Source organism: Mycteria americana, chromosome 3 (assembly GCF_035582795.1).
Source record: "Mycteria americana isolate JAX WOST 10 ecotype Jacksonville Zoo and Gardens chromosome 3, USCA_MyAme_1.0, whole genome shotgun sequence".
Lineage (NCBI taxonomy): Eukaryota > Metazoa > Chordata > Aves > Ciconiiformes > Ciconiidae > Mycteria > Mycteria americana.
In genome coordinates, this window is record NC_134367.1 from 68,402,482 (window position 1) to 68,429,414 (window position 26,933).

At 42.3% G+C, this 26,933-nt stretch overlaps 1 protein-coding gene across 1 annotated transcript in view; it reads left to right on the forward strand.

The window, feature by feature from the left end:
* Positions 1–26,530, forward strand: part of AIG1 (androgen induced 1) — a 126,204-nt gene extending 99,674 nt beyond the window's left edge. The window contains exons 4-6 of the mRNA XM_075498875.1: positions 12,680–12,795; positions 22,518–22,681; positions 25,858–26,530. Of these exons, the coding sequence (XP_075354990.1) occupies positions 12,680–12,795; positions 22,518–22,681; positions 25,858–25,895 (318 nt within the window). The 3' untranslated portion in view covers positions 25,896–26,530. The remainder of the gene's footprint in view (positions 1–12,679; positions 12,796–22,517; positions 22,682–25,857) is intronic.
* The last annotated feature ends 403 nt before the right edge of the window (positions 26,531–26,933 follow it).

The following is a 26,933-nucleotide window of genomic DNA, read 5'->3' on the forward strand; positions in this document are numbered from 1 at the left end:
TCCTGTGCCCACCTAGCCTGCCGTGCTGGCTCCCACACCTGCACTCCAGCCGGGTGCGCTTGAGGCAGTTCTCTGGTCTTTCCCTTAGCAATGAGGTTATCCTTATTACCCCCTCCCAGGGGAAAATATCACTGCTGTGGAGTTGGAGTGCTCTTAATTAAATGTGCATTTTCCCCTTCCCAACAGATGCCATTCTCCAATGCAAGGCCTCTGTCAATCAGATAGTCTCAGGCAGCTCGGAATCACTGTTACCCCTCTTCAACAACACATTTGTAGTGATCTTCCTTGTTTCTAAGGGTTTACTCCGCAATTCTTGCACTTGTAGTCACTCTGAGTATTTTAGTTGCAACAGAGCAATGTTACAGCTAACATTATGAAATGTGTCTAGTGACTGGCCCAGTCTGTTCCCACCTGGAAGGCATTTCCATAATCTTCCACCTCAAACACGCCTTCACACACAATGGGATCATTAACAATGAGGGAAACACACATAGAACTGGGGCCTTCCTGTCATCTCTCTGTTCCTCAGCTACAAAAGGATGACAGTTACAGGGCTATTTAGAAAATACTCTGCGAGTCTGAACAAGAGAGACTTCTGAAGTGCACAGGATGGAAATGCTGCAGGTCGGGGTGGTTCAGCTCTCCTTTTCTGCTCTCACCCCAGAGAACCAAGGGGATGGTATCAAAGACCACGTACAAAATGCAGCAACTTTTCACAGACCCAGCCTTGGCCAGGGAGGGGAGATGGAAGAAGAGGTACTGAGGACTGACAAGACCGGATATAAAGGCCAGTGACCGTAACAGCCAGGCAATTAGGTACACAGGGTCATAGAATCACAGAGTCACTGAGGTGGGAAGGCACCCGTGGAGATCGTCTTGTGCAACCCCCCTGCTCAGTCAAGGTCAGCTTGAGCCAGTGGCCTAGAGCAGTGTCCGGTCAGGTTTTGAATATTGCCAAGGATGGAGACTCCACAACCTCTCTTGGCAACTTACAGTGTTTGATCACCCTCACAGTTAAAAAAAGATATTTCTTATGTTTAAAGATAAAGTGTCATGAACCACTTGCATGTGTGGGTGACCTCAGTCCCAGTACTGGCATCCATCCCCCATCACAGGAGAAATCAGACCAGCTGAAGGGTGCATCGCAAAACTTTACAGATGACTGATTGTACAGCTTTATGAGCAGGTGCTGCAAAGGAAGTTCTGTCTTGAATCCCTGTGGCAATAGGGGAATACAGATAAATTTTCTAGTACCAGAAAAATGCATTATGATATTACAAGCATCACCAAACTGATGAACTTCTCAGGGCACATTTAGCAGTGTCCTGGGAAGGAGACCAAGGGGTACCTCACATTAACTACTTCAGACCTCAGCTGATTTCTGTTGCTGGGAGGCTGGAGCAGAAGTCCTTGAGGACTTTGTTCCATGACAGTAGTTGCAACACCAGGCAGCATAAGAAGCCCTCCTTCCTCCAGGGTTCTCCAGAGTATGAGACATGAGACCACTCATCCCATGGCAACCCTCCCACTCACCTACTGCTCTCCCAGGAACCACTGACCTTACACATGCGACAGTTCTGCTCCCCTCCTTGCTAGGAAAAATGCTACCATGTGGTAAGAAGAATCACATCTCATCTCCAGCTCTTCTTTCTTTTTCGCATCTGAAATAGAAAGCCATGCAGGTCACTGAAAGCTCAGTGAGATCAGCCTGGCTGGGGAGAGAGCTGTTAGTGAGCGAAGCAGAGACAGGCATATCAAGGTTAAGGGGGACAGAAAAAATCAGGCCAGACTCTGCAAGACAATCCAGAGAAGCCCATAGCTTTAATACTGTGGGTATCACAGCTCCACTGCAACCTGATCATCTTGGAGCCCTTTGATATCGCATATGTTCAGTACCACTGTCCTCTTGTGATGCTCATATATTGCCCATCACTGCAATCCTCAAACAGGTGTTTGACAGCAGGAAATAGCAGGCCATTTCCCATTAAAAGATTTATCGAGCTCTGCGTTATTTGCATTAAAGCAAGATTACTTATGTTTGCAGAGTTCAAAGTCTAAAAGAGTAAGGAAATGTGAAAAATAAACTCTGTACAGCAGTGTTAATGTCAGTTTTATTTACATCCTCTATTTTACAGTATTCAGTAAATATGTACAGAAATACATTTACAGATTACGATATCAATGTCCACATTTACCAAGAAAAACAGGTAAATAGAAAAGTGTTCTATGTAAGGAATGTGGTTGAATTTTGCTCTAAAAGAAAACATTTCTTATTTGCTGATATTTGACACTCTAACAGTATAATCTTGAGTTATTTGATGTATAGTTTGTCTTCAGCTCTCATCGCCTGGCAGGGAGGGTTCACAGAAGACATGAATGCCTTAGTTCAAGCATGGATGAAAGGCAAAACACCTGCCAGTCTCCGAATACATTCCTCTTCCCCCACCCTTCTCCCCAAACGTGTACCTTTTCGTGCTTGTCTAAACCACACTTTAGCCATGCAGAATACTTGGATTTTAGAAAGATGTGACGTTATCAGGATTCATACATATTTAAGAACAAGGGCAAACACTTTCTTGCATACTATACTGGTTAACACTGAGATCTTTCTCAGTCTAAGCCTGTATACACGTGATTTAATGTGATTCCATTTGTAAAAAGTATGCCACCCTCTTGAGACCCTTGTATTTATCTGCTTTCAATTACATTTGAAGTATTCAGAAAGTCTCCTACACTAATCCCATCCAAGTTGGAAGCCACATAGCTCATGCATGAGACTGTCAAACATGAGTAGTTGCAGATGTCAATGCACCAGTGGCAGGGATCCAGGAAGATAGATCAAGGCTTAGTCACTGAAAAATACACGCCAGCACATCTCAGATACATAGCATTGTAGCACCTCATGAGGAAAACGTGTCGTGACAGGAAATCAATAACCTCTTGGAGGCGATCTGTTTTTGAAATATTCTTGATTAATTATGCCAGGGCGTGTTTGGCAACTTTGCCTGATCCAGCATTAACCTAATGCTTTTTGCATGAAGCACTTCTGTAACTGGTCTTATAAGTCAAATCTGATGGCTCAAGTCAGGTTTTAAAGGGTCAGGTTATAGATTTTGTAATGTCTTTGTGTCCGACATTGCTGCCTTTACTATGGTGTGTAGATTTTTACTATCAATCAAAATAACAATTGTTTTAACATGAACAATAGCATTTAGAACTAATTGCATTTGAAGTGGAATGATTCCCCTAAATAAAGTATGTCATATAGTGGGTAAAACAAGTAGGGAATGTCAGTGTGTTTTCATGACAGAAGACCTTCTTAGTTCAGGATGTTCCCCAGGCTTGTTTGCTTACGTGCCTTCTTTGCAGAGGAGAAGCAGCTCTAGGAGACACGCAAGCAGGGCTGCACCTCCGTCGTTCTTCCCCTGCCTTCCTGCACAAACTCATTTTCCCCCTCAACAAGTTTTCCAACCATACCTGCTGCCTTATCTACCCCTCAGCAAATGCAGGACGCCAGCCCATGCCTCCTGCCTTCCCTATGCCCCCACCACATACCCTCTCTTCCCTGCACCCCAGCACATGCCAGTGCCTTACCCAATGAAAGCACATCGCTCCTGGTCTTACTAATCTTGTGGTACCTCTAGACCCTGCCTTGGCCTGGCTTCTGCATCCTGAGCACAGAGTGCAAGACCAGCAGCGTTTTTTTCCTGCAGCAGGTGCTGTCAGCAAAGCCGAGCGCAGAGCTGAGAGCCGCTTTGGTGCCCGGCCACGGCTTATCACCGGTCATCAGGTCACTCGGCAGCAGCTGCCAGTGTCCGGCTGCCACCGCACAGCTTAGCCCTGCACCGTTGCACAGGGTGGAGGAATGTGGAGCTGATGGTAGTGCAGTGCTTTGGCCAGGGGCACACACACTGTTGCTTGAGAAGCTCTTCCCTCATGCACCTCTGCCTCGCAGTGGAGTACACGCTATTTCGAAGACATAGGGCAATGCACGTCGTGCAAAACTGGTTACAGACAGATCGCTTGGTGCAGTAATGAGACCACGCTCATGTTAGTCTGCTACTGCTTTCTGTAATACGACAACAAAAAAGCTTAGGAGGTTACGTCCTCTAGAGTTATTTATTAAAGGAGTTTGCATGTATAATATAAAGAAATAATTAAATAAAGATAATGACAATGTCTTGTGAGATAGATTGTTTGAACCAAGTTGCAGATAGTTGCAGTTGCCATGTGATAGACCAAAGTTTGACCTTTGGCTACCTCACCTGCACAACACCCAATAAATCCACCTCCTCGGTAACCCCTTCCAAGTTTTTAAATTTCCGAATAGCATCAGAGAGCCACCATTTGAAAAAGAAACTGCCAAATAATGGTTTCTTGATTTTCCCAAATGTGGAATTTCTTTCCCCAAATTACACTGGCCCAAAGCCCAGGACAAGCAATATTCAGTCCTGGAGCAGTGACAGATTCAGAGTCCAATGTCTTCAGGTTAGAAAGAGGATACTTTGGCTGTCATGAAGCCAAAAATACCCTTCTGTGAAAGCCTTAGTGCTAGTCCTGGGGGATTGCCAGATTATAGAATTTAACATGGCACATTTTATGTACAGATAAACTTTTCAAGCCAGTTAAAGAGAAAACATATCGATACAAATTATTTTCTCCTTTTGAGGCCTGTGCAATTAGATTCATGATATGGAAGGAGTTGGCTTTTCAAGGAGAGGAATGCTGTTTTCCATATAAGTACAGTTGTTTTAAACCATTGCTAAAATACATCTGCAAGCTTTCTTTAGTGATTTTTGTGCTAGGAATAAATGATGCTCAATGACTTTACTAGCACTTTTTCAGTATGACCTGCATAAACAGTCAACATTCATTCATGCAAATTAAATCTCAGTGATACATGTAAGTGTGTGTGTGTTTAAACATTGATTTTAAGGATAATTGTAAGAGATGAGAATATATTTCTTTGCCTAGATAAACCTTTTTGCAAATAATAGTTTAAGAAATTCTAGGACAAGTGGTTTAACTGGTAAGAGGCAAATAAGCTGAACAAAATATGTAGAAAAATTACTTTGCATAACATTGTGATTAGTGAATGATCCTTGATCAGGATGTATGTGTGTTTATGTTCCACATTGTTAGTGGCATGTTTTTTCTAAGGATTTTGTGGCAAAAATAAGGACTTGAGGTTGAAAGTAAATTGGGGTTCTCAGGCTTTGCTCAGCTGTGGCTGCATGCACAGAACCTGGGCTTTGTTGATTCTCTTGTATTTTAAAAGTCTCCTAATGGTAGTGCAGTGCACACTGTCGGGAGCTGACCGGGGAGTTTGGGCATGGCACGGAAGGAACAGGAAGCCTAGCTAAGGGATCCCAGCAAAAGGAGAGAGGTAACTTATGTGACATTGCACTTTGCATGTGTTTAATGATATCTGGATACATGAAATGCATTAGAAGTAGTTATATTGAATTATACAAAGTTAAAGAAAATTAAACGTGTAGCAATGCTGTTCCATTTGGCAACGTGGCACTGGTTTTGCACAATTTTGCTATACCAGATGTGCTGTGTCCTGTCCCGTCCCGTCCCTGCCACCATCTTGTTTCAAGTCCAGGTGACCAAGATTTTGATGTGTCAAGTTAAGGCATTACCTGTGCCTGCCAAGCATACTGATGGATGTGAAGGGAAGACCTGTGGTGACTGAAAGAGGCCAAAACAGAAGTGAGGATGTGTTGCCCTGGGAGCTGCTGAATCAGGGCCAGGAGGGGACAGAGGGGTCCCCTGGGCTGGCAGGATGGGAACTGCAAGGAAGCAGCTTGAAGCAGCAGGAGCTGAGATGGGAGAGACAGACAGCTCAGAGGGAGGCAGTTGAAGAAGCCTCCAAAAGCAGAGGGGAACCAGGACAGAGGGTCAATCAAGGTAACAACTGAGAGACGCCGAAAGGGCCAAGATGTCTCAGAGCTATGAACTTGAATGAGTAGATTGGCTTTCATACCAAATTTTTGTCACTTCTCTATACGTGCTTGCTCATCTTAGGCTGACACCCAGCAATGGAACTGAGGAATACGATGTGGTTCTCCGTTCCTCCATAGCTACCCTATGTAACCTTGAGTGAGGCATGCCATCTCCATCTTACCCTCCTGCAAAATGGGGATAGGATATCCTGCCCCTACAGATCAGGGCTGCTGTGAGGGTATGTTTAGTAACGCTTTTGAGGTGTTGAAGTGCTTCAGTGATTGGCACTGCGGAAATTCTATAGATAAACACCTATATATAACCTCCCTGACACTAGTACAGTCATAGGGGTGAGATCAGATTGACACTGCTATTTCAATATATAGTATGTACTGCATGTGTCAGAAACGACGAGAACGAACCTGTCAACATTAGGTATGTGTGGAGAAAATGATACAATTCCTGTTAAGTCAGATATGCCATGTCCACTGTATTTGTCTACAGAAAAGAGGAAAAGACAGGGTAATGTTAAAGAGGAAGTGTTAATTTTCTTTTCAAAGAACTCTACACTCTTATATTGATTGAAAATGGTTATCTCTGGCTCTTGTGTGTTTTGTGGCATTATAGGGTATTGGTCTTTGTTTAGATCATACAATACTTCTTCCTCCCTCCAACCTACAATAACAATTAACGAGCCGTCTGTGGCTGCCTTGGAGTGCATCCTGTGCATCAGCGTGTCTCAGTTAATAGTCATAATTTCTCATTTGTAAGAGGAAAAATGCTACCAGCGCTTTCAGTCTCAGAAGGACTCAGACTCACTCAAGGATTCCAATTTATTATCTATCCAGCTCTGGTATCCTGCTGCTCTCTTTATGGATTAGACTGCCTTGGTGGAAGGTATCATCCTTCAGATGACACATAAATACTCTCTTGCCAGCTGTTCCTTTCTCAGAAGTTTCTCAACGAGTAAATCATAATCGTGCCCCTTGTTTTACTAGTTTCTGATCTGTTTCTCCACGTTACTGTGCTAGGAGCCTGCAGAAAATGCAGCTTTATTACTGCTATTACTCTACAAATGGTGCTGACTACAACTGTAGGGATTTTTAGGCCTATTAGTATTGGTTTCTAAGGTGAATACACTGGTAGTGATTTCAAATTAAGAGGAATGGTCATAGGTCATTTTGCTGGACGTTTCTGTAAAACCTGTAATCTCAAGGTGCTGCACAAACCCCTGAGAGGTAAGAAGGAGATGCAGATGGATTGCTTCACTCATTCTGACAGGCAGCAGCTGTTTAACAATACGTAATGTGGTTGTGAGCTCAGGAAAAAAAGTGAAGGGTAACATCCTACTGATGGAAACTAGATTTTAGAGGGGAATTTAGAAAGACAGAAAGCAGAGGCAGCCGGCAGACGCAGCAGCTTGCATAGCAGCTCACGCAGCAGGGTGCAAAGAAGGGGGCTTCCATCAAATTCACGCCAGTGTAAGTCTCAGGCACGGTGGCGGTGTGCCGCAGGGCAGTTTCCCCAGCAGATGTTGGAGCAGCTGCCCCTGCCAAGGCAGAGGCTTCAATGCAGACGCAGCTTCGGGTGGTGGACGCAGCCTTCCAGGTCCCAGGCTGCATGAGTTCTGAAGACCCGTCTGCAGCCTCCGTGTTCCAGGGAGCACCAGCACTTCCAGGAGGCTCCCAGTCCATCAGTTAAAATGTTGGTGACATCAAAGCTGCAAGGCCTCCTTTCTTGTCACTGGGCTTTCGCTGACTTTTAAGAGCATGGGCTGAATGTCACACTGAAGCCCTCTCAGTAGAGGTCCATGGTATTTCCATTGAACTGAAATGTCCTATACCCTGTAGTTTTTAGTCTGATCAAATTGAGTAACAAGTCACAGTCTTCTGTTGGTTGAAGTGAATTATAATCACAATTTACGTGATCCCCAATCAGTTTCACCATCCCTGCAGAACTTCTGCATACCGACTGGGCATCTGAGAAAGCAGATGCTTTTTTAGACTGAACTCCTTGTCATAAAGGTAGTTGTGGACAGCCCCTGCAGATCAGGACCGGGTGACTTGGGAAGACAGCACTGCCATGTTTCTGCTAAGGACAGAAGATACGAATACACAAAGCTGTCAGTTTAGCACCTTTTGAAAAGCTTTAACATTCCCTTTAAAACACCGTTAAAGGAGGAGAAAAGGCCAAGCAAGGTATTGATGAAAACAGTGTTAAAAAAAGCAGCTCTTACTGGTTGGAAGATAAAATATATAATCAGGCTTTCAAGAGTGAGCACTTAATTTGCCTAAAGACTATTACAGAACTCATTCTTAATGTACCTGATTTGCATAAAATCTTTTTTTCCAACTACCTGTTGCAGCACACACCTAAAATGGGGAAGCACAGTCCCCCATCAAATCTCAACTTGTCAAGCCAACATTACAGATGTGCTGCCTATTTGTAATGTGATTTTCCAGTCTCAGATTGGATTAGGCACATATATACCCTATGGGAGGTGGTGCATATTTTAAAAATCTCTTTTAAAGAGTCATTAATGAGCAGAGTTTCTCAGGAAGCAATGGTGGTGGTTCTAGGAATTAATCCACCTGCAGGTCTCGGGGTGGCTTTTTTGCAGTGTGTGCTAATTCAGCTTCACTCACAGGTTGCTCCTTTGCAGTCAGTCTCCCAAGTGTTTTCTGGATCAAATTCTCCGTCTGATAACCTTCCTGCAAATTCCACCTGAGCTCCGCACGTCGGGCTGGTTTCTCTCTGTTTTCAAGCGTCGTTACCAGCAGTTGACGATTCAGCAAGCCAAATTTCTTCCCCACTTTTAGATGATGGGACCTCAGGAAGCAGTGCTGTGGTGGACACAAAATGGGGAGGAAATTGCAGTTTGCTGCTCTGCAGAGACCAGCACTTGCTAGCAGACCTAGCAAGCATAAAGGTCTGGCACCACTGCAGGGACAGACAGTGACGGGGCACGAGGGGTCTGAGCAGGGCAATGCTGCGGCCGGGTAATGGGGGCTTACGGCCACACTTCAACCCACGAGGTGGTCTGGGCAGATGGATTCTTCAGAGAGGGGTTAAAAATGGGTCTGAGGGTCACTGCCTCGGCACTCCAGAGAAAAAGGGGTTTGTGGCTGGGAGGGCACCTTGGCAGGTAGCACCGCAGTCACGGCGGGAGAAGCTGACAGGTACATTTTCTTGCAAGTAGATATAGTTACTGAGCCCAAGCTGAGAGCTCCTGCTAATGATAGGGTTCGTTAGCTCCCTTGCTGCTGCCCCGGCAGGGCTGGGGGCTACCCCTTACCCTGAGCCTGCGGTCACCGCAGGGCACACGTGCAGCCAGTGTTGCCTTCCCAGCTGATGGAGAGGGTGCTCCCTGGTGTACCCACAGCTGTGCTCAGCTCAAGTCTCTAGTGTCAGCAGTCATACAGACAAACTGTCTCATAGCAGCAGCTGGTCTCAGTGGGGGCAGAATAAGCTGTCCAGGTAAAAATGCAGTTTTGCTTGTAAATACTTAGTCCATAATAAAAGTGCCTTATCAATATAGCATTGATTACTAGTGCTAGCATAGTTTACTACTATTATAATACTATACTAGTCATTATACTCTAATTATAAATTTGCCCTTTTCTTAAAGGCTTTAAATGGTGCAAATTAACGTTTACTGGAAGGCTGTTACAGCAGCTAATCATGCTCACCATGCTAACCTCCTTGTTATTTGAACTTCCTCATTCCTCAGTCTTCTCTCAGGTAAGCCCCTGGAGATACTTCGACAAACAAGGTGAGAAATGTTGTGCTGTCCTCCAGCCTGCCAGTAAGTAAAAGGGAACAGTCCCAGAGATACCAGTTGGGCATCTTTGATTAGCACGGCATGATCTTTATCAAACAGGTCAAGGAAGCATCAATGTTATTTTCTCTCTAAGCCTCAGATTCCCATTGGCCCAAGTTTATTCAGAAATCAGGTAGCAAAACCCTTAGAGGGTATGAAATTTCTGGCCTCCTGCAGCTTTCCCAGCCCTGATGGATCCTACTCCAAGCACATTTGATGCCTGCTCACCTTCACTAGGCTTCAGTCCAGGTACCAGTCTGATTCAAATTTGTTATTTACAGCTCCAGAGTTTTAATTGGCACTGTTTGACAGAAGATATCCCTGCCTACAGAATTCCATGTTTTTTAAATTAAGGTTTTGGAGGGGCTGAAATGTAGGAAAGGGAAATTTTATCTTGGTTGTATTTTTTTAGAGTGGCAGTTTCACTAGAACATTTTAAACCAAAGTTCATACTCTGGATCTGTAAAACTGCATTGTTTGCAGTTAGCATCGATATTTGCTGTAACAGATGAAGGTTAAAGATACACGTCTGATTTTTACCTTACGCTTTTAATTGCACTGTAGTTTTGACAGGATTTTGTACGTAAACTCTTTAGTGATATAGCTCATTATCCTCTCTTTCTCTTTCCCCCCCTTACCTTTGGAAAAGAGCAGAAGGGAGAATTTAGGAAAATAATGACCTATTTTATTATATAACCACAGGAACTGGGAGAAGGGAAAAGAGAAAAGGACTCTAGATTAAAAGGTTGATTGCTGAAATTATTTTAACTACTTTTTAATTGGCAAGCTGTTGAGTTGTTATCATCAATGAAGAGCGCATCAACAAGCAGTATCTAAAGCGGTAAACATTTCAGTTGAGAAACAGCTCACAAGCTCTGTAACCATCATCCGTATAGTGAAGAGTTAAGACTAAGTGACTGGATCACAAGAATACATCATTCAAGAAATATCAAGGGTGGGGTTTGGAGTTAAAAGTCTTTGTTGTCTTCTGTTTTTTCTCTCTGAAGAGGTTACAGAGGCAGGGCAGGAGACATTTGCACAGCCCCCAGCTACCCTGCTTTGCGGGCTGTGCAGAGTGAGGTACTGATCTCTGTCTGAAGACCTTTTCCATACAGTTGTAAGATATACAGGTGAATCTCCAGGGCTTGCTTTGCTGTCAGTCCCTGTTAATGGACTCTGAAGTTCCTGCGCAGTTTATAGACTTCTCATCTGCTAGTGGGCACCTCTGTTGCAGACCACATGTAAAACATCTTTGCATTCCCTTGATGCTGATTTATACTGTTTAAAGAGATGGGGGTGGAACAAGTTCTTAAAAGATGAAGAAATTGAAAGCTCCTCTAACTGCTGTATTATCCACCTGACATTCTCCAAATGCTAGTCATTAATTACTAATGCCTTGAAAATCAGAGCAGTTATCCAATTCAAATTACGTTACATCTCTGAGCCAGAGCATTTCCATTATCTTATCATTTCCCATTCAAACAGTTCTTCCTTCTCCGCAGTTGTTAAAGGCTCAGACCCTGCTCTGTTTCCTCTCATTTGGACCTCTTATCCACGCAAGGATATTTCTGCTCCATGTCTGTCCTGCCTTCACGTTGGCGAATATCAGTGTGGGTTTACAGCATAATTATTACAAACTTACAAATCCGGCCCTCCAGCTCCCCCCAGAACTACGTGTGCCCATCTGATGGCAGAACATGGCCAACATAAGCCATAACCTTCTTCTCCAGATGGTGATCAAGTGCTTGGAGAAGGACTGAACCTGGTTTAGGGCTTAGGCTGCCCTTGCAATTCTTGCACCTGCAGACCTCCCTGTGGACTGGGCAGGAGAGTTCACAGTTGCAGTCACACCAAGCCCCAGAGCCAAGCTCTCAACCGAAGTAATTCCCTTTATACACCAGCAGTAAGCTGGTGGTACCAGCTTATGGTACCACCATACCCATGGTAGCAAAGCACGGTATGTTTCTGGAGTCACCAATAATGCTGGTCCTAGGAGAGCTGTGTATTCAGAAATGATGGGGTTTATTTGCTGGCACGTTTGTGCTTTGCTTATGTATATTTTTGTGCCTGCCACCACTCTGAAATCTAGACATCGAGTATTGGGGGCAGGCTAGATGCAATTTTTCATGCTGCTGACATTAATTGGATGAACAGACCTTCTCAGAAGGGGCAGTGTAGGAAATGTGTATGGAAAAATGACAAAAGGACTTTCACAGCTAAATAAAGACAAGTGGCTGAAAATGGTTTTTACAGCTTTGGCTTTCATATGTTTCATTTGGGAATCTAAAATCATTTTGCACAACAACTAACAAATTAAGATTCACAACACCTTTCCGAAGAAGATAATTGCTCCTGTCTTACAGATGGAGGAACAGAGGTATTGAGGCTATCATTTGAAAATATGTCCCCTGTTTTCAAGTCCCCAGATTGAGATACATTTAAACCTAATTCTCAGAAGCATTAAATACCTCCATTTATATTCATTCATTTGGCATTGTTTGTGCCTAGAGTCTCTGAAAATCAGATGCATTGCCTCCTAACTTGAATGGTCAAAATAACTTTGTGATGTGGCAAAGATTGCAAAGCCAAACTGGGGCTGGGACCCATGCCCCTCATGCCACATCCCATTTTTACTCACTGAGTATCCGCCTTGCATTCATGGCCAAAAGGAAAAGCACGTTCTGCTCACTCAGTTTTCCTCTGCTGTCTCGAACAATTGGACATTAACAGCAACAATATTGTTTGGGTTATTGACCAACTTTATAGAGTCATTTTACCTTGTCTTTCTAGACCATGAAGAAATTGTCTTCAGGTTTTTGTAATGAAGTTTCTTACTGTAGAACTAGCATAGGAATGCAGTGAGAATCATTTGTATCACCTGGTTTTCCCCCGTTGTTTTGTTTTTTTCAGCATACAACAGTTTTGCCCTTTGTATTAATCGAGATGAGAACAACACATCATCAGTATCCCAGCAGGAGCTGTGGACTGGCTGCAGTGTGCACCTTCGCTGTTGGCTATATTTTATGGTAAGGGCTGTACACACTGTGTTTTCATATTGTATTGGGGGTTTTGTACTGCTAAATTTGGGCACATATTTCATTATGGATATAATCGCTAACAGATTCACGCTGCATGCCTCATTTGGTCCAAGACCTGGGCTTTGTCTGGTTTCCCCAGATGCTTATATTTTTAGAAAGTATATGCCAAACCTCACACAACAGGAATTTGTTGAACAATCCCATGTAAGCAGTGGTCTTTCCAAGGGTACATTTTTCAACCTTTTTTCAAGCTAAATGTTTTTCTTGGACCTTAGTTTTATTGCTTAGGGTTTTTGTTCTATCAAATAAAATTGTGAATAGGCAAATGATTTCCTGTATCAGTATTTAAGCGGCAACAGAAAAGATAGAACACTGTCTTTTTTCTTTACTACTTCTTAAATTCTTTCTGTCAAATTGATTACAGAATAAGCCAGTAATCCAAACACTCTGAAGTTTGTTTCAAAAAATGCAAATGTTTGTGAAAAATTAAACTAAAACAGAAATAACCTTTCTTACACAATATTAAATTAAGTCTTTGGTCAGATTCTATTCAAGCACCTGACTTAGATGACAGAGTTAATTTACTTTGGTCATTCTAGCTTTTTATTTTTCACTAAACCTTTGTGAATGCTCCTTTGATACCATATATCCTTTATCCATTCTGCAAACATTTCATGACCCCTTGTTTACTTCTCATATTCTTTCTTCTCACCTCACAACACCCTTCCCTCAGCTAAGAGGATATTTTCCGAAATTGTGGATAATACTGCTTTTTCCACCAGTCAACTAATGAGAGAGGAACACGGGCTCAAGGCAGTACTGTCATACTGCTTCAACTATGCAGCTTGCCCCTTCAGTCCAATGAAAGAGAGGCCGTTATTCATAGACATCCATGCGCACGAGTGATCATAAAATGCTAGTAATCCAGTTGAAGTGGGATGTTGTGTCCTAGGACAACAGTCAGATTCTGCCATTTGCTTTTATAAACATACATATCCTTCTTAAAAAAAAAAGAATATTTGTAATTGTAAGATAAGACAGCCTCATGCAAAAAGGCGCGTAATGATTCCTTCAGGAGAAAGGAATTTTTTTTTTTAACCCATATATAATAATGCATAACTGTGATATTTCTCGACCTTCCTCTGAAGGGTACCTAGGGACAGGTTGGGAGAGTTACTGTACCTGTGATCTGACCTCCTACGGCAACTCCCGTTTTCTCTAAATCATCTGAATAGGCACATGCAATAGTATTCAGTAGGAATAGAAAATGGAAACAATCCAGTTCTGCAAGTGAAATAAAACCAGAGGTGTCTTAAAATCTTTTCAGAAGCTGTTACAGTATCAGTGTGATACTCACATGGCTTGATCCTGACACTATAGTGCATCTACATCCTACAGCTACAAGTACAAGGTAAAAGGAAATTGCAGGACAAATAAAGCAGGGGAAGAAGATTCTGCATTAAGAAATTACCTACTAAGCACATACCCAGTTACAGCCTATGATCAGCTCCCTTTGCTTTTGCTGTTTACTTGTTTTGCCTACATGTACGTTATTTCCAAAATGGATAGGGCTACTGTCAAGTGAGTCACCTTCTTCCAAGTTGTGATTTCTCTAAAGATGATCTGAGGCAATTGCTTATTCAGCTTAAAGGTCATCCTGCTAAATTTTGCACTTACTGCCCGTTTCTCCTTCTGCTCTTATGAAAGAAGGTGTTTGGGGAAGACCGGAGGCAGACACAGGCTACACTGTGCCATCATCTGCAAGTTCTGCATGTCTTCAGTCTACAAGTGTTACTGAAGCCTCTATCCAAGATTTGGTTGAGGCTGCAGGCCAAATCTTGGCTCGATGATATCAATACAATGTATCTGACATTCACAGGTTGGGAAAATCTACCAGAAAGTATGAAAAGTGGGGTTTTTTTCACCTCTCTCACTCAGAGTGTGCCTGCCTTTCACAGCTGAGGTCCACTGTCTTCCTGCTGCTAAGTGACAGCATTGAAGTAGAGACCTTAATCACTTCGAGGGTTTGGAATTACTTAATTTGGATTTGCTGCCCTTGTTGGTGTATCTTTTAGACCCCTCAAGGTTAGCACAGTGCATCAAAATGAGACTACACCTGCAAATGACCTAGTTATATACAGCCTGGTGGAACTTCCTTCCTTTGTACCTTTGGTTGTCCATGGGTCCCCTGCTGGGGCTTAGTTCTTGGTTTATGTTTTTTTACCTAGAAGTTAGGGATCTGCCGCTTGAGAATTTGTCCTTCTCCCTATGTCATTTTTCCCTCAGCAGAAGTGTTTTCACTGCAACTCTCTCAGTATAAAGTGGAGACAGTTGCTAATCAGATATTCTCTATGTTTTGCCCTTGAATTTTGAACTCTCTCCCCACCTCAGCTGAAACCTTCTTACCATGCTACATGAGATATGTATCATGTTGCACTTTGTACTGTAAAGGAGCATACAGGAGGATATTGTTTAGGTTTGATTCTGTTAATGCATTTTTTCAACTCCAAGTAGAGGAGAGCTTCTGTTTTATTTTATATGTGACTGAATATTTCACATATGGAAGACATGGTGGAGTAGCAAGCTTTTATTATATATATTTGATAAATGAGAAAACAAGCAAACAATTCTGAACAGAATCACTGAAGTTGGAAGAACATAGCTAAATAACTTGATATCCCTTGAGCATTATTTAGAGACATGTTATCTGAGAAACATCCTTTCTTGAAGAGTAAAAACTTTTTCTATTTTTCTTTCTTTTTTTTGCATTCAGTCAGAGAGTGTTTGAGGAGGCACACTTAGCTTATGCGCTCCCTGTGAGGGGGAGCTCTCCCGTGCTCTTAAGGAACTGTGCCCAGGCAGAGCATTCATAGAATGGCATTGCCTGTCGCAGACCATACATGGACTTTCAGGATTAAGGCCATGGGATAAGGTGGGAAAGGCCGATTGGCTTTATTTAGCATGGCTTGAAAAGGTCACAATTTGTATTGAATTGTTAAATCTAGACAGTGCTAAGAAAACCCAAGAGCTTGCCAGTACTACCAGAAAATACTGCCAATGGGTGTATGGAGTTGGTTGTCAAGGAACAGAAAAGAGCCAGAAATGTGTTGCTCCTTGTAATAAGAATGACCTCATGGTAACTAATATCAGAGCCTAATATGTCCCTAAAATAAACGGAGACAAATGCGTTTATTTAAAACGCTTTTCTTGTTCCCTCTGCTTTTGAGCGCTTGAGGATGCCAAAAAACCAGACCCTAAGAACCTGACTCCACTGCTGTAGTCCTCCTGGGCTATGTCTTTGGGAGCAAAAGACTTGATCTGCTCTCTTGTTGCTATCTCAAATCCAGTAGGAGCTGCCTCCACGTGTGCCAAGCTTGGACTTGATTCATTCTTTCATTCTTCGATAAATCTATTTAAAGAGCCCAGGTACCTTTAAACTTTCATTTGACAATAAAGTTTCTCTCGAAGTGACTTTAGGAGAGTTCTGTAGATTTGCTGAGGGAGAGCATTTAGATGGGGTAATTTGCTGAATTCTTCTTGAACAAATTTAAGAAAGGAAGGTACACTGAGAATTTGGAATGAATTTGAGATCAATGCTGTCGGCCTTGCTGTAGGATTTTCACTAGCAATTTTCCATAGAAGGAGAGGAAGATCAGAAAGAGCAGATGTTGGCAAAGGGATAAGGGTGCAGACTGCTAGGACAAACCTTGACATTCAGAAGAGCGGGGTGGAGAGCTGGAGCATGAAGCTTGGTGGGAATTGACAGCCATATCGATAAAGAAGGGCAGGTTTGAGAAACCAGAAGGATTTCTGAGGTGGGGGGTGCCGATGGAGGAGGAGAGACATAGCATGGGTGTGCTGAGGGTCTGTATGTAGGGAGGGGGTCATGAATGCTTTTGGAAGTGAGCACTGCGGACAGAAGTTCAATAGAGATGAGAGGAATCAGTGGTTGGGGAAAAAACAAGTGAAAAGTCCCTGAGGCAAGTAAAAAAGATGAACTAGAACCATGGGTTAAAAGAGAAATGGGCAAGGAAAAGTGCAGCTCACAGGTCAGCAGCTTGAAAGCTGAAATCATGCAAGTAAGTGGGAAAAGCTGGGAGGGGGAGAGAGAGACAGGCTTTGAAATCAGAGTGGAAGGCTGATGGAGAGGTGGGTGATAGATGAGACAATGCAGAGGAGGAGAAAAGAGTTGGAGCCAGAGCTACTCAGAACAGGAAAGAGTAGGAAGAAGTAGAAGCAGCAGAAATAGGCCAGGAGAAGATTAGCGTCCCCTGTACCTGACCCAGAAGGAGGGTGGGAGAGCAGAAGTGCTTTCAGCAAGAGAAGGCTGCATGGATCCTCAGCCTGTTAGGTCTGACATAGCCATTATGGACTGTTACATTCTGGCTCCCCTCCACCTCCACATCCTCAAATGTTTCAGTCAAAGCAACAGTACAATCACAGATGACATGCATGGATAATACATTCTCACTTGCTTGTGCAGCTCCTTAAAATATAGCTCAAGAAGGCATAGCAACCATTACTATATTTAAAATGAAATATTATTTATCAAAATAGATTACTTCCAAAGATGACAACACCTTGCAGTGAAGCTGCGGAGTTTCTGTCATTCTAGCTACCTGTACATAAACAAAAATTTCTGCTGAGCTTTGTTCATCCCAGAGGATGTCAGCACCATGTCATGCTGAGTATGTTTTGCATGTGACATTATTTGCAGCTGCAGTTTTCCAGGACTTGTCTTCTTCTGACTGTATAACCCACTCCATACCAGTGGCACAGTCCTATGACCCATGTATTGTTCAGCACCACTCACATCAATGAAGAATCCAGTGTAAGCAACTGGAACAGGACAGGATGATCACTGTTATTTTCTAACTGATGATTGTTTATTGAACTTATTTTTTAGTCTTTAAAATTTCTAAACAATGTACATTCCTGATGTAGGTGACTTAGGCCTGGCAGGCTGGTATTATAAGAAGCTTAGCATCTTTAACGTGGCTGAGATCTTAACAATTCTGATTAGATGCAGAACTAGCTGTCCTATGTTTGGGGGGGTGGGGGGGGATAATAAGGATTTATGAAAATGTGCCTCACATCAGTCGGTATTAGAAACCAAAAGTAGAGCAGATTTAGTGTGGGTCATTGTGCTCCTGCCTCTGAAAGCACAGGGTTGGTCCCTACTCTATAACCACAAATGATTTGTTCATTCAAGTTTTGAATGACTCAGCTGCTGTAAGCCCATCACCTCCTTTGGGAGACATTCCACAATTTAATAGTTCTGGGTAAAGTTGTCACTTTCTGTGAAAAAGGAAGAGAGTGATGCTAGGAAAGATCATGAAATAAAAGCATAGAAAATGCCCATGTTCTGTTGTTTGGTAAAGAGCAGCCACAACGAGAACTGGCCTAGGATTTGTTTGGGACCAAAGGCTCAGCCCTCCTTTCTGCCAGTCACTGGCAACCTGAACGGCACGGATGTGGGAAAGGATTTGCTGCTGCAAGAAGTAACCAGAAAGAAACTGCCGTAGTAGATCAGATTAGTCATGTATCCAAGCTCTAGCTGTAGCTAATGTCAGATGCTTCAGGAGAAGATTTAGCAGGCCATTTTTGAATTACCAGCCTGTAAGGGATGTTTTCTTCCAAAACCTGTGTCAAAAAGTAGATGCTCGGATCCTTCAGTCTTGATGGTTTATATACCTTGTACTCTTTGAACTTAAGCATAACTGTACACATTCTTATTGCTTGTACAGTCTCCTGACTTCAGAAGCTCGCTAGAGTTGCATGATATGGCACAAAGGAGTGGACTAAGTAGACTTCCAAACTTGTAGACTTCAAAACTTTTTTGAGTATCTTGATTGCAGTGATGTATCACTGAAAGATAGGGTAGAGCATTCCAGAGGTTAATTAGGTATCATGCAGAAAGATATTCCCATTGTCAGATTTGAATGTCTTGTCTCTGAGTTCCGTTGAAGTGCTGCTTCTGTTATGAGGAGGAGCATTGGAAGCTCTTCAGCCATTTTATGACATGCGTTATTATTCTATGTCCTCTCATTCACTGCTCTTGAGAAGTTACCCAGCCCCTCATCTAGTAGTTCCTGTTTCCAGAACAGATAGTACTGGTCCTTGTTTGGCTGCAGGTTTTGCGAAATGACTCAACTTGGGCAGGAAATGGGTGGAGACTCTCAGAGTTCAGACCACAGTGTGCCGCCAAGCTGTGATGCCTCTGCAAGTATATTCGGAGTCCTGTAGTTGAGAGCAGCCGTCATGAAGAAGAAATCATTTTCTGCAGCATGTCTCCCATTGCAAAATCTTTCAGGTGTCATGGTTATCTGCCATTATATCCACGTGTTGAGCTTGCTTCTACCAGGACTAAGTTTTATGCATGCTGCTGGCATTACTCAAAGCGACAGGTAGAGCACACATAAACCACAAGGTTCTGACACGTTTTTGTAGTTACTTTTCCTCATTAACAAAAGATCTATAGCCAAAGAATAAATGTACATGTATCTTCTCTGCATAGTTTTAATTTCCTCCTGATTACTTTGATAGGAGAGATATACAACATCTACTGTATACTAGAAGTGAAAAACAGCTATAAAGTCAAATTTTTGACAGATTTGTTAAAAAGAAGCAATACTGTGTGTTTTCAAATAGCTTTTTCTGATTTCTACACCAGCTGGCTGAACATTTCCGAAAATCACCACTTTTTTTTAACAGACATTTTAATTTGAATACAATGTGTGAATATTTCCATTCCTTCTTTTCTTACCAGTTCTAACAAATGGCTAAATGAGCTCGATGACCTGCAACACATTCATCTTTGAAAACACACAGTTATGTCTACATGGGCTGCCACAGAACCAAAACACAGGGAGGTTCAAGTTAATTTTGTCTTCTCAAAAGTAGCCGGTCCAGTTTTAGCTTAAACTTTTTCTCCTCTGTTTATTTTTATCTAAACGACCCATTTTTTATACCTGTTCAGTAACAGGGTCTTAAATTGGATCTAGATTTGCACTTCTAAGTAAATCTTAATGCATGCTCCCCTGTGCTTATCTAATAATGAGGTTGGACAGGAATAATGACTACTAGAATTGCAACGTTGAAGGCATTCATTAACATTAGCAATCAGCAATCTTGTGTGGAAGCTTTATGCCTATGGTTGATCAGGCCTTTATTGTGCGGCGTCGAGATAGCTTGTACTCAAGCAGGAACGAACCCGCTAAGAAAGGCCATCAGGTGAGGTTTCCATGGCAGCAGTCGTCCCTTTGCTACTCCCGTTTGTGGTATAGACAATGCAGGAATAGTCAGTGTGTCACTGCTCAGTGGAGAGAAGGCTAATATTACTCCATCCCAATGTAGCGAGCAGCGTGGTACAGCTCATTTTAAGGAAGACAGTGAGGCTGATCGGGTGGGTTTGTGACCGTTGTCTCCCGAGTGGCACTCGGTACCTCTTGCGCTCAAAGCACGAGTTCCTACAGCGTGGCTGCACCGGCGTACGACAGCTGGCGTACGACAGCTACGCTGAACGCATGAGCAGTACCACCAAGCAATGAATGGGCTCCCGTGCTGGGCAGCAGAGAGCAGAGTGCATGAGCTGTACTCAAAGACTCTGAACTAAGCAGAGATCGTTGACATTCGGGAGCTCATCAGTGACTCATCAGTTGGATTTAGAAATTATTTCCTCTTTCCAGCATAAATGCATTCTAGTAACTGCCACTTCTGCTTGGTTCATGAAGTTGGCTATGTAGGTGCGGTTTAGAAGATCCCTTGAAAAGTCCCTCTGTAAAGGTGCTTTATAGTGGTGGGCAGTTTCATCACACCAGAGAAAATAAGTGAAAAAGAAGCACTGGCTGTTTTTTCAAGCTTTTTCCTTGGAGCTTGTTTGTCACAGAATGATCATAAAACGAAAGCAAATGAAACTGAAAAACGTTAGGCAATAATAGACGTTCCCTGCTAAGCCAGCCTGGGAGTGGAGGACATCCCATTACCTTCTGCCCAACTGTCCCATCTTTTTCTTCGATCGAGAGGAACATGGTATCCCCTGTTACCATGGGTTACACAGGAACCCTTTATTTTTTCACAGATACCTTTATCTTGTCAGGTTAATTCTGGCACAGAAGAACGTTGTGGAAAATAACTGTAAAGTACAGAGATCATTTTCCATATGTGAACTCATTTGGAGAAAGGGTTTTTAATCTGCATTTAGATCGTGCAGATTAATTTACTGACACATGTAAATTCCTGCATGAAGTGTCCAACTGTTAAGGGTTTGGCTGTAATAAAAGCTTTTCTAAGGAGGAGGGAAGCTATGACAACCATGTACATTTCCAGGGTGGTGGAGAATTGTTAAACAGGGATTCTGTATTCTCTGTGTGACAGGCATTTATGGCAAGAGTTTTGGGTGGACTTCTGTGTCTCTGCCCTTCAGGAGCCTATGACTGTTGATCTAGTGATCAAAAGTCTTTCTTAAACAAATAGAAGTATCAGCAAGTGAAGCAAATCACATGGACATGGAAATCCCCATCAATAGTAGTCTGTGCCGCTGCTGAGTCTTCTCTAGCTGTGCTTCACGTTGAGCTTCTCTCTCAAATTGCTGGGTCAGAAAGGAAGAGATTTACATTCTTGAAGAGAGCCCAGCAGCTCACAGGCCCCAGCCTGTCTCCACTGAGCACTTTTCCCAGTTAGCCCCTGTGATACTTGCTCAGTTGTTCGGCAGCATTTGCCTTTCTTAGTTTCCACCTACTGGAACGTGTGGACTCGCTCTGCTCCCTCTGACTTCACCACTCACCACGTCCGGTCTTAGCGCAAAAGCCATCCCTTCAGAGGGTAGAGGTGTCCATTGCAGTCACACACAGCGAAACCACCTACCTGGAGTGCTTCTTCAGGCGGCACTGCAGTAAAGCTGACGCCCTGTCTCTTGGGTTAGCGTACCAACAATCTCCACTGTAGCTGAATGCTAAAAATCTCTGTGTCACCAGCAAACCACCATCATTCCTTCTCCTTTATTGTATATTGAGTGTGGAGCTGGGCAGAATTTCACTGATGAGGTGGTTTCTTCTTTTTTTTTTTTTTTAAATGTTTATCCTACCTAGAGAAAAACTATTAGATCCCAAATGATACCAGGTAACTGAAAGAAAAGGAGGAGCAACCTAAACCACAGGTGCTGAAGAAATTATTCTCTCAAGGAGAAGCTGAACCATATGTTTCTGGCAAACCCAAAAACTGACGCACTTGCCAGGTGTAGCGAGGAGAAGCAGCAGAAGCACACAAACGTGTACAAAATGAAAGAAGGACACTGCAGAATGCAGAGTTGGGCTGTGTAGAAGAGCCTGGAGAACGCTGAATGCTCTTTGGATAAAGAACCTGCTTGGAACAGAGGGTTGCTGCAGTTTCCACGCTACCACACGAAACAGGGGTGTGTATTCCTTGTAAAAATAAATGCAGCAAGGAAATACCTGCCTATATCAGAACATGAAAATTGGCCAACTGCTCATATTAAATTTAAAACAAAGCAGTAAGAATGTGGGAAATCAGTCATAGTTTCATCATTTGTGATGTCTGTTCTGGGTGGATGTCATCCAGGTGCTCCAGTTCAGTTGCAACTTGCAGTCCTTTCGAATAATTGCTTTTCAGGTTACAGTAGCTAAGCCTATAGCCCAAGCTACTTTTGAAAAACAGCGCTGTCAGTACTTGTTATTTTTGTTTTGTTTCAGGGTGTGCTGGATTCACCATGTTACAGGAGTGTGGGTGTACCCACTTCTTGAGCACCTCAGCCCAGGTGTCAAAATAATCTTTTTTGCAGCTGTTACTGTAATAATTAACATATTCTACTTGGTGGGAGAGGTCCTGAACAACTACATCTGGGATACCCAAAAATGTGAGTATTGTTTTAGGAATATTAACTCACGAGATACACTGTCGGGACTTGAGTATGCTCCCCTCAAAGTTGAGAAGGTTTTAAGCTTGCTAAAACAAAGGAGAATGACAGAAGTTCCACTGAAACATCTTGCTTGCTTGCTCTTAAAAGCAGCCAGATGAACGGAATGGCTGCCGGAGAGCATGATGAGCTATGAATATGTATTCTTTTTTATAACTTCCAATACTAATTTAAGAGCTGTTGGCAATTACCTGAGAGGTTTACAACCCACTTGGTTTATAACCCACTTATTAGCTGATGAACCCATTAAATGCAGCTAGAATAAAGCATCATTCTGTGGGAATGCTGTTAATGGTAAGCTTAGACTTAGAAATAAAAATATATTCCTTTAGTATTTTCAGGTATAAGGTATTTTCTGCTTATAAATTTACTCAAGGAAAATGAATACGTTCATGTCAGTAAAATACTAGGAATGAAAGATCACCTTAGTGCAGGGTAAACATAGCTGTGCAGACTACATCATCTACCCTGCCTAGGCCACCCGTTGCTGACTAGAGGAAAAGGGAAAATAAGACAAACACAAGATTAAAAGTAGGTTCTTTTAATCTATGAAAGATGTTTTTCATTTATCAAATTGCCTGAAATAAGGAAACAACATTCATAATTGCCAGAGTGGCAAATCACAACTGGAGTGAAATCCATGCTCCGTGGGAATTCTGTCATTACATTCTTTGGGCCCGTAACACGCTGGGACCGTATGAACAGCCTGTATCCCCTTTTGGGAAACTCAGTGTCCACTGGTTAATACACCATAAATTCACATGGTAGTTTATTGCACACACAAATCTCTTTTAACAAGTCCTCCAGTACTAGGTGGAACCTAATGCCAGAAGCTCGAAGCAGTTTTAGTTGCCATTTGCTCATATTAGCACCTGGGTATAAAGTGTCTTTTTGGTTTTGCTCTAGAACCAGCGATCATTGGTCACAGTGTTAAAGTCTAGTTTTCAGTCCTCAGTTTGGTGTCACATTCACATCTATTTAACTTATTTAAGTTAATGCAGGAAATAAGTTTCTAAAAAAGGCAGCTGCAAGGAATAATTTCACTTGACCAAAGTCCTGTATGAAGAATAATAATGTGGTGAAGAATCACATGTTCTTACCAAGTCCGTGAATAAGTAAATGGTGGAAAATCTCCCTCACTGTTCCACAGTATGCATAAAAAAATCCCTGGTTCTTGTGGCCCTCCACCCTAGAGGAGCTAACGTCAATCGGGTCATTCTTTCAACCTGTTCCAAGGTTCCCCATGGCCTTATTAGGATAAGGCCATCATTTCCTTGATTTGGTTAAAGAATATTGATCCAAAGTCCTTTGTGGCTCAAGCACTTGCAAACCAGAAAATGTCATGAGTCACCTGCTGGTTTGCTGTGCTTGAAACACTTTGCATAAACCTAACCTGAAGCATGTGGCAGGTACACCACAAACAGCAGAGATGTAAAATAATGCCAGTCTGTCACCATATGAGACTTGGGAAAATATTATTTGAAAACTGTACATTTAAAAGGGGCTTTTGAGCAGTAAGCTTGCAAATTAAAGCAGTCTGCCATGAGAAGATTTCTGGGGTGAGAGGGGTTGTTTTGGGTTTGGAGTTTTTTTTCCTTTTCCTCTGGAGATGCATTAAATAAAACCTCACTACTGACAAAATGATTTGCAGTTAGTTTTTCCAAGTTAAACCACAAACATGGTAGGCAAGGAAAAATTTGCCCTTTGTACAAGCCAGTGTCTGTCCACAGTTTTGAGGGTATCTGCATTCCTGCCAAACTATTTGATGCATCTGCAGTAGAGTGCTTCAGAAGAAAGGAAAGAGGCTCTTTTAAAAAGGCAAATGAAACAGCTTATTTAAAACTATTGGAAAAGTTCCTTCCAGCAGAAAGCAGAAGACTCAAGATTGGCTCTGGAGCAGCCTTGTAAACCCACTGTAATCTTTTGGACCCAGCCTCTTGTTTTGGTTGTTAAACCTTCAACTGTGGCTCTTCCATTACGCTGGTTTGCCAGCAACACCCACGGCCATTGTACTTGGGCTGCTGGCAATGTGCGGACCCATTTGTTTCCGTGTTGCTTCTTTCAGCAAGGCAGCTCTGCAGTTGTGCTTTCTAACTGCAGATGGGTCTTATTGTTTCCCATATTGGAATTAATTAACTGTGTCTTTAAAGTGACTTCCAGTGTACCTACCATGTATGCATATATTGCATTAACAGGTGATCTTATTTGAGACTGGATTTTCCTCTCAGCATTCTCAAACATTGCTTCTCTTTTGCCTTCAGTCCTCAGAAGTCTTTCTTTTCCAGCTTGCAGCAGGCCTGTAAACCTCCAAAAGAAATATTTGTGTTTGAGATGTCTGGCAGAGAGAGCTTAGTCAGAAGAACAATACTTTTGTCAGATACCAATAGTAATTCATTGTCCAGGAACAGGCACATGAAATAGCTGAATGTTTTCATTGCCAGAAAAAACACAATCTGCTGCCCGGCCCAGACTTTGCTCAGCATAGAAAGAGACAAGTCCTGCAGCAAGGAGAAGTTCTTTAAGGAGCCCTACACTCAGCTCAGCCCTCCTGGTAATACTGAAAGACATGGCCGTTACAAGAAGAGAGAGGCACAGTAATTGATTCTTGTACTCTCAAAAAAGGGAGATGTACTTGCAAATATTTAAAAATCCAATGTTGAAATGGGGGGGGGGGGATTTAAAGTTATTGAATTCTGAAACAGAGTCTTAAAAATTTGCTTTCAGATAAAGTCGGCTGCTTAGCTTCAGCTATAATAACATCTACTTTAATTTGCTTGTAGGTAAGCAGAGGAGGTGAGGGAACTAACTGTTCCCAGACCCCTGCAGCCATCAAAGGCTGAGTGTGCGGCAGGGGGTTAGGCTGATTTGAAAATGGTCTGGAGGGGGGGAGGATTGTGCAGTTCATTACTGGACAACCACTGCCATCAGGTGTGCAGATGCTCTTTTCGTTCACAGCAGGTGAGGTAACACATGCAAGAGCACGTGAGCAAGTAGGGGAGAAACAACAGCAATAGAGGGAAAAGGAAGATTAATGCATTAGAAGAACCTCTCTAAGTAAACTCTTCATTTTTTATTCATTCAGAGATTTTTAAAAGCTGTTCTTTATATGTTTTCAGGTATTGAAGAAGGAAAAGAAAAGCCGAAACTGGACTGAACAATAGAGGCAACATGGAGGATTGTTTATGGCTCCATGGAAGATTTCTCATCCCCAACAGAGGTTGGCATGGAGAGGAATCTTTTGGAAAGGAGGAAGTCTAATGAGAAGTGCAAGGATATTTGGGGGTTTTATATGGAGGGAAAATGATTTTAGCTAAGAATAATAATAATAATAATGTTTCAACCTCCGTTCTTATCTCTCCATGCTTGCATGTGACATACTCATATAAGATGTATATTTATCTCCATGGCATTCTCACTGTGCGTTTCTTGCATCAAAGAAGTCATTAAATCATTAAGTCATTAAATCTTTTCACTTCCACCAAGAAGAACGAGTCCATTCTCTGTATGGTTTGAGAAAAGCTTAACCAGATAGGTCTAATATGGGGAAACAAAACAATCCTATATATTTCAAAGAAGTACAGTGTAAAAATACAGTAGAAGTTAATTGCATGAATGTGTCTGAAGAAGAATTCAATCTGACTGAAATATTAATGTAACACTATGTAACAGCTGCCTTAAATCAGTGATGTTAATCATTTTATCAGTCCAGTAAAATCTTATTTGCGGTGTTAGACTGAATATGATGCAACTTCTCTTAAATAAGCCTAAATAAAGATCAAATTATCCCTGCGTTTCTGTTTCTTCATGCTGATTCTTGAAATTCTAGATGGATTGATGGCATTTGAAAGATACATTTTCAGGTTTTCCAGTGTCAACTGTAGATGATATTATTTCTACATGAGGCTTTTTCTTCTTATTTTCCTAGTACAAGACCTGATCCTGCATTTTCAAGTTGTAAGTTCTCAATAGATGGGCTGAGCCGTTAGTATTGTACCAGAGAGAGCATTTAAGCCTTACTTCAGGAAGGCACGTAAGCAAATATTTAAAGTTAAACATATGCCTGTTTGTATTAGGAATTCAGTTGCAAAATACTAGTGATTGTTTAAACTTGACAGGATTCTGTTTAATTATCAGACAATCAAGAAGGAACTCTAGTAGGCAGAAAAATTGTCTAGAATTAAAATAAAGTGAA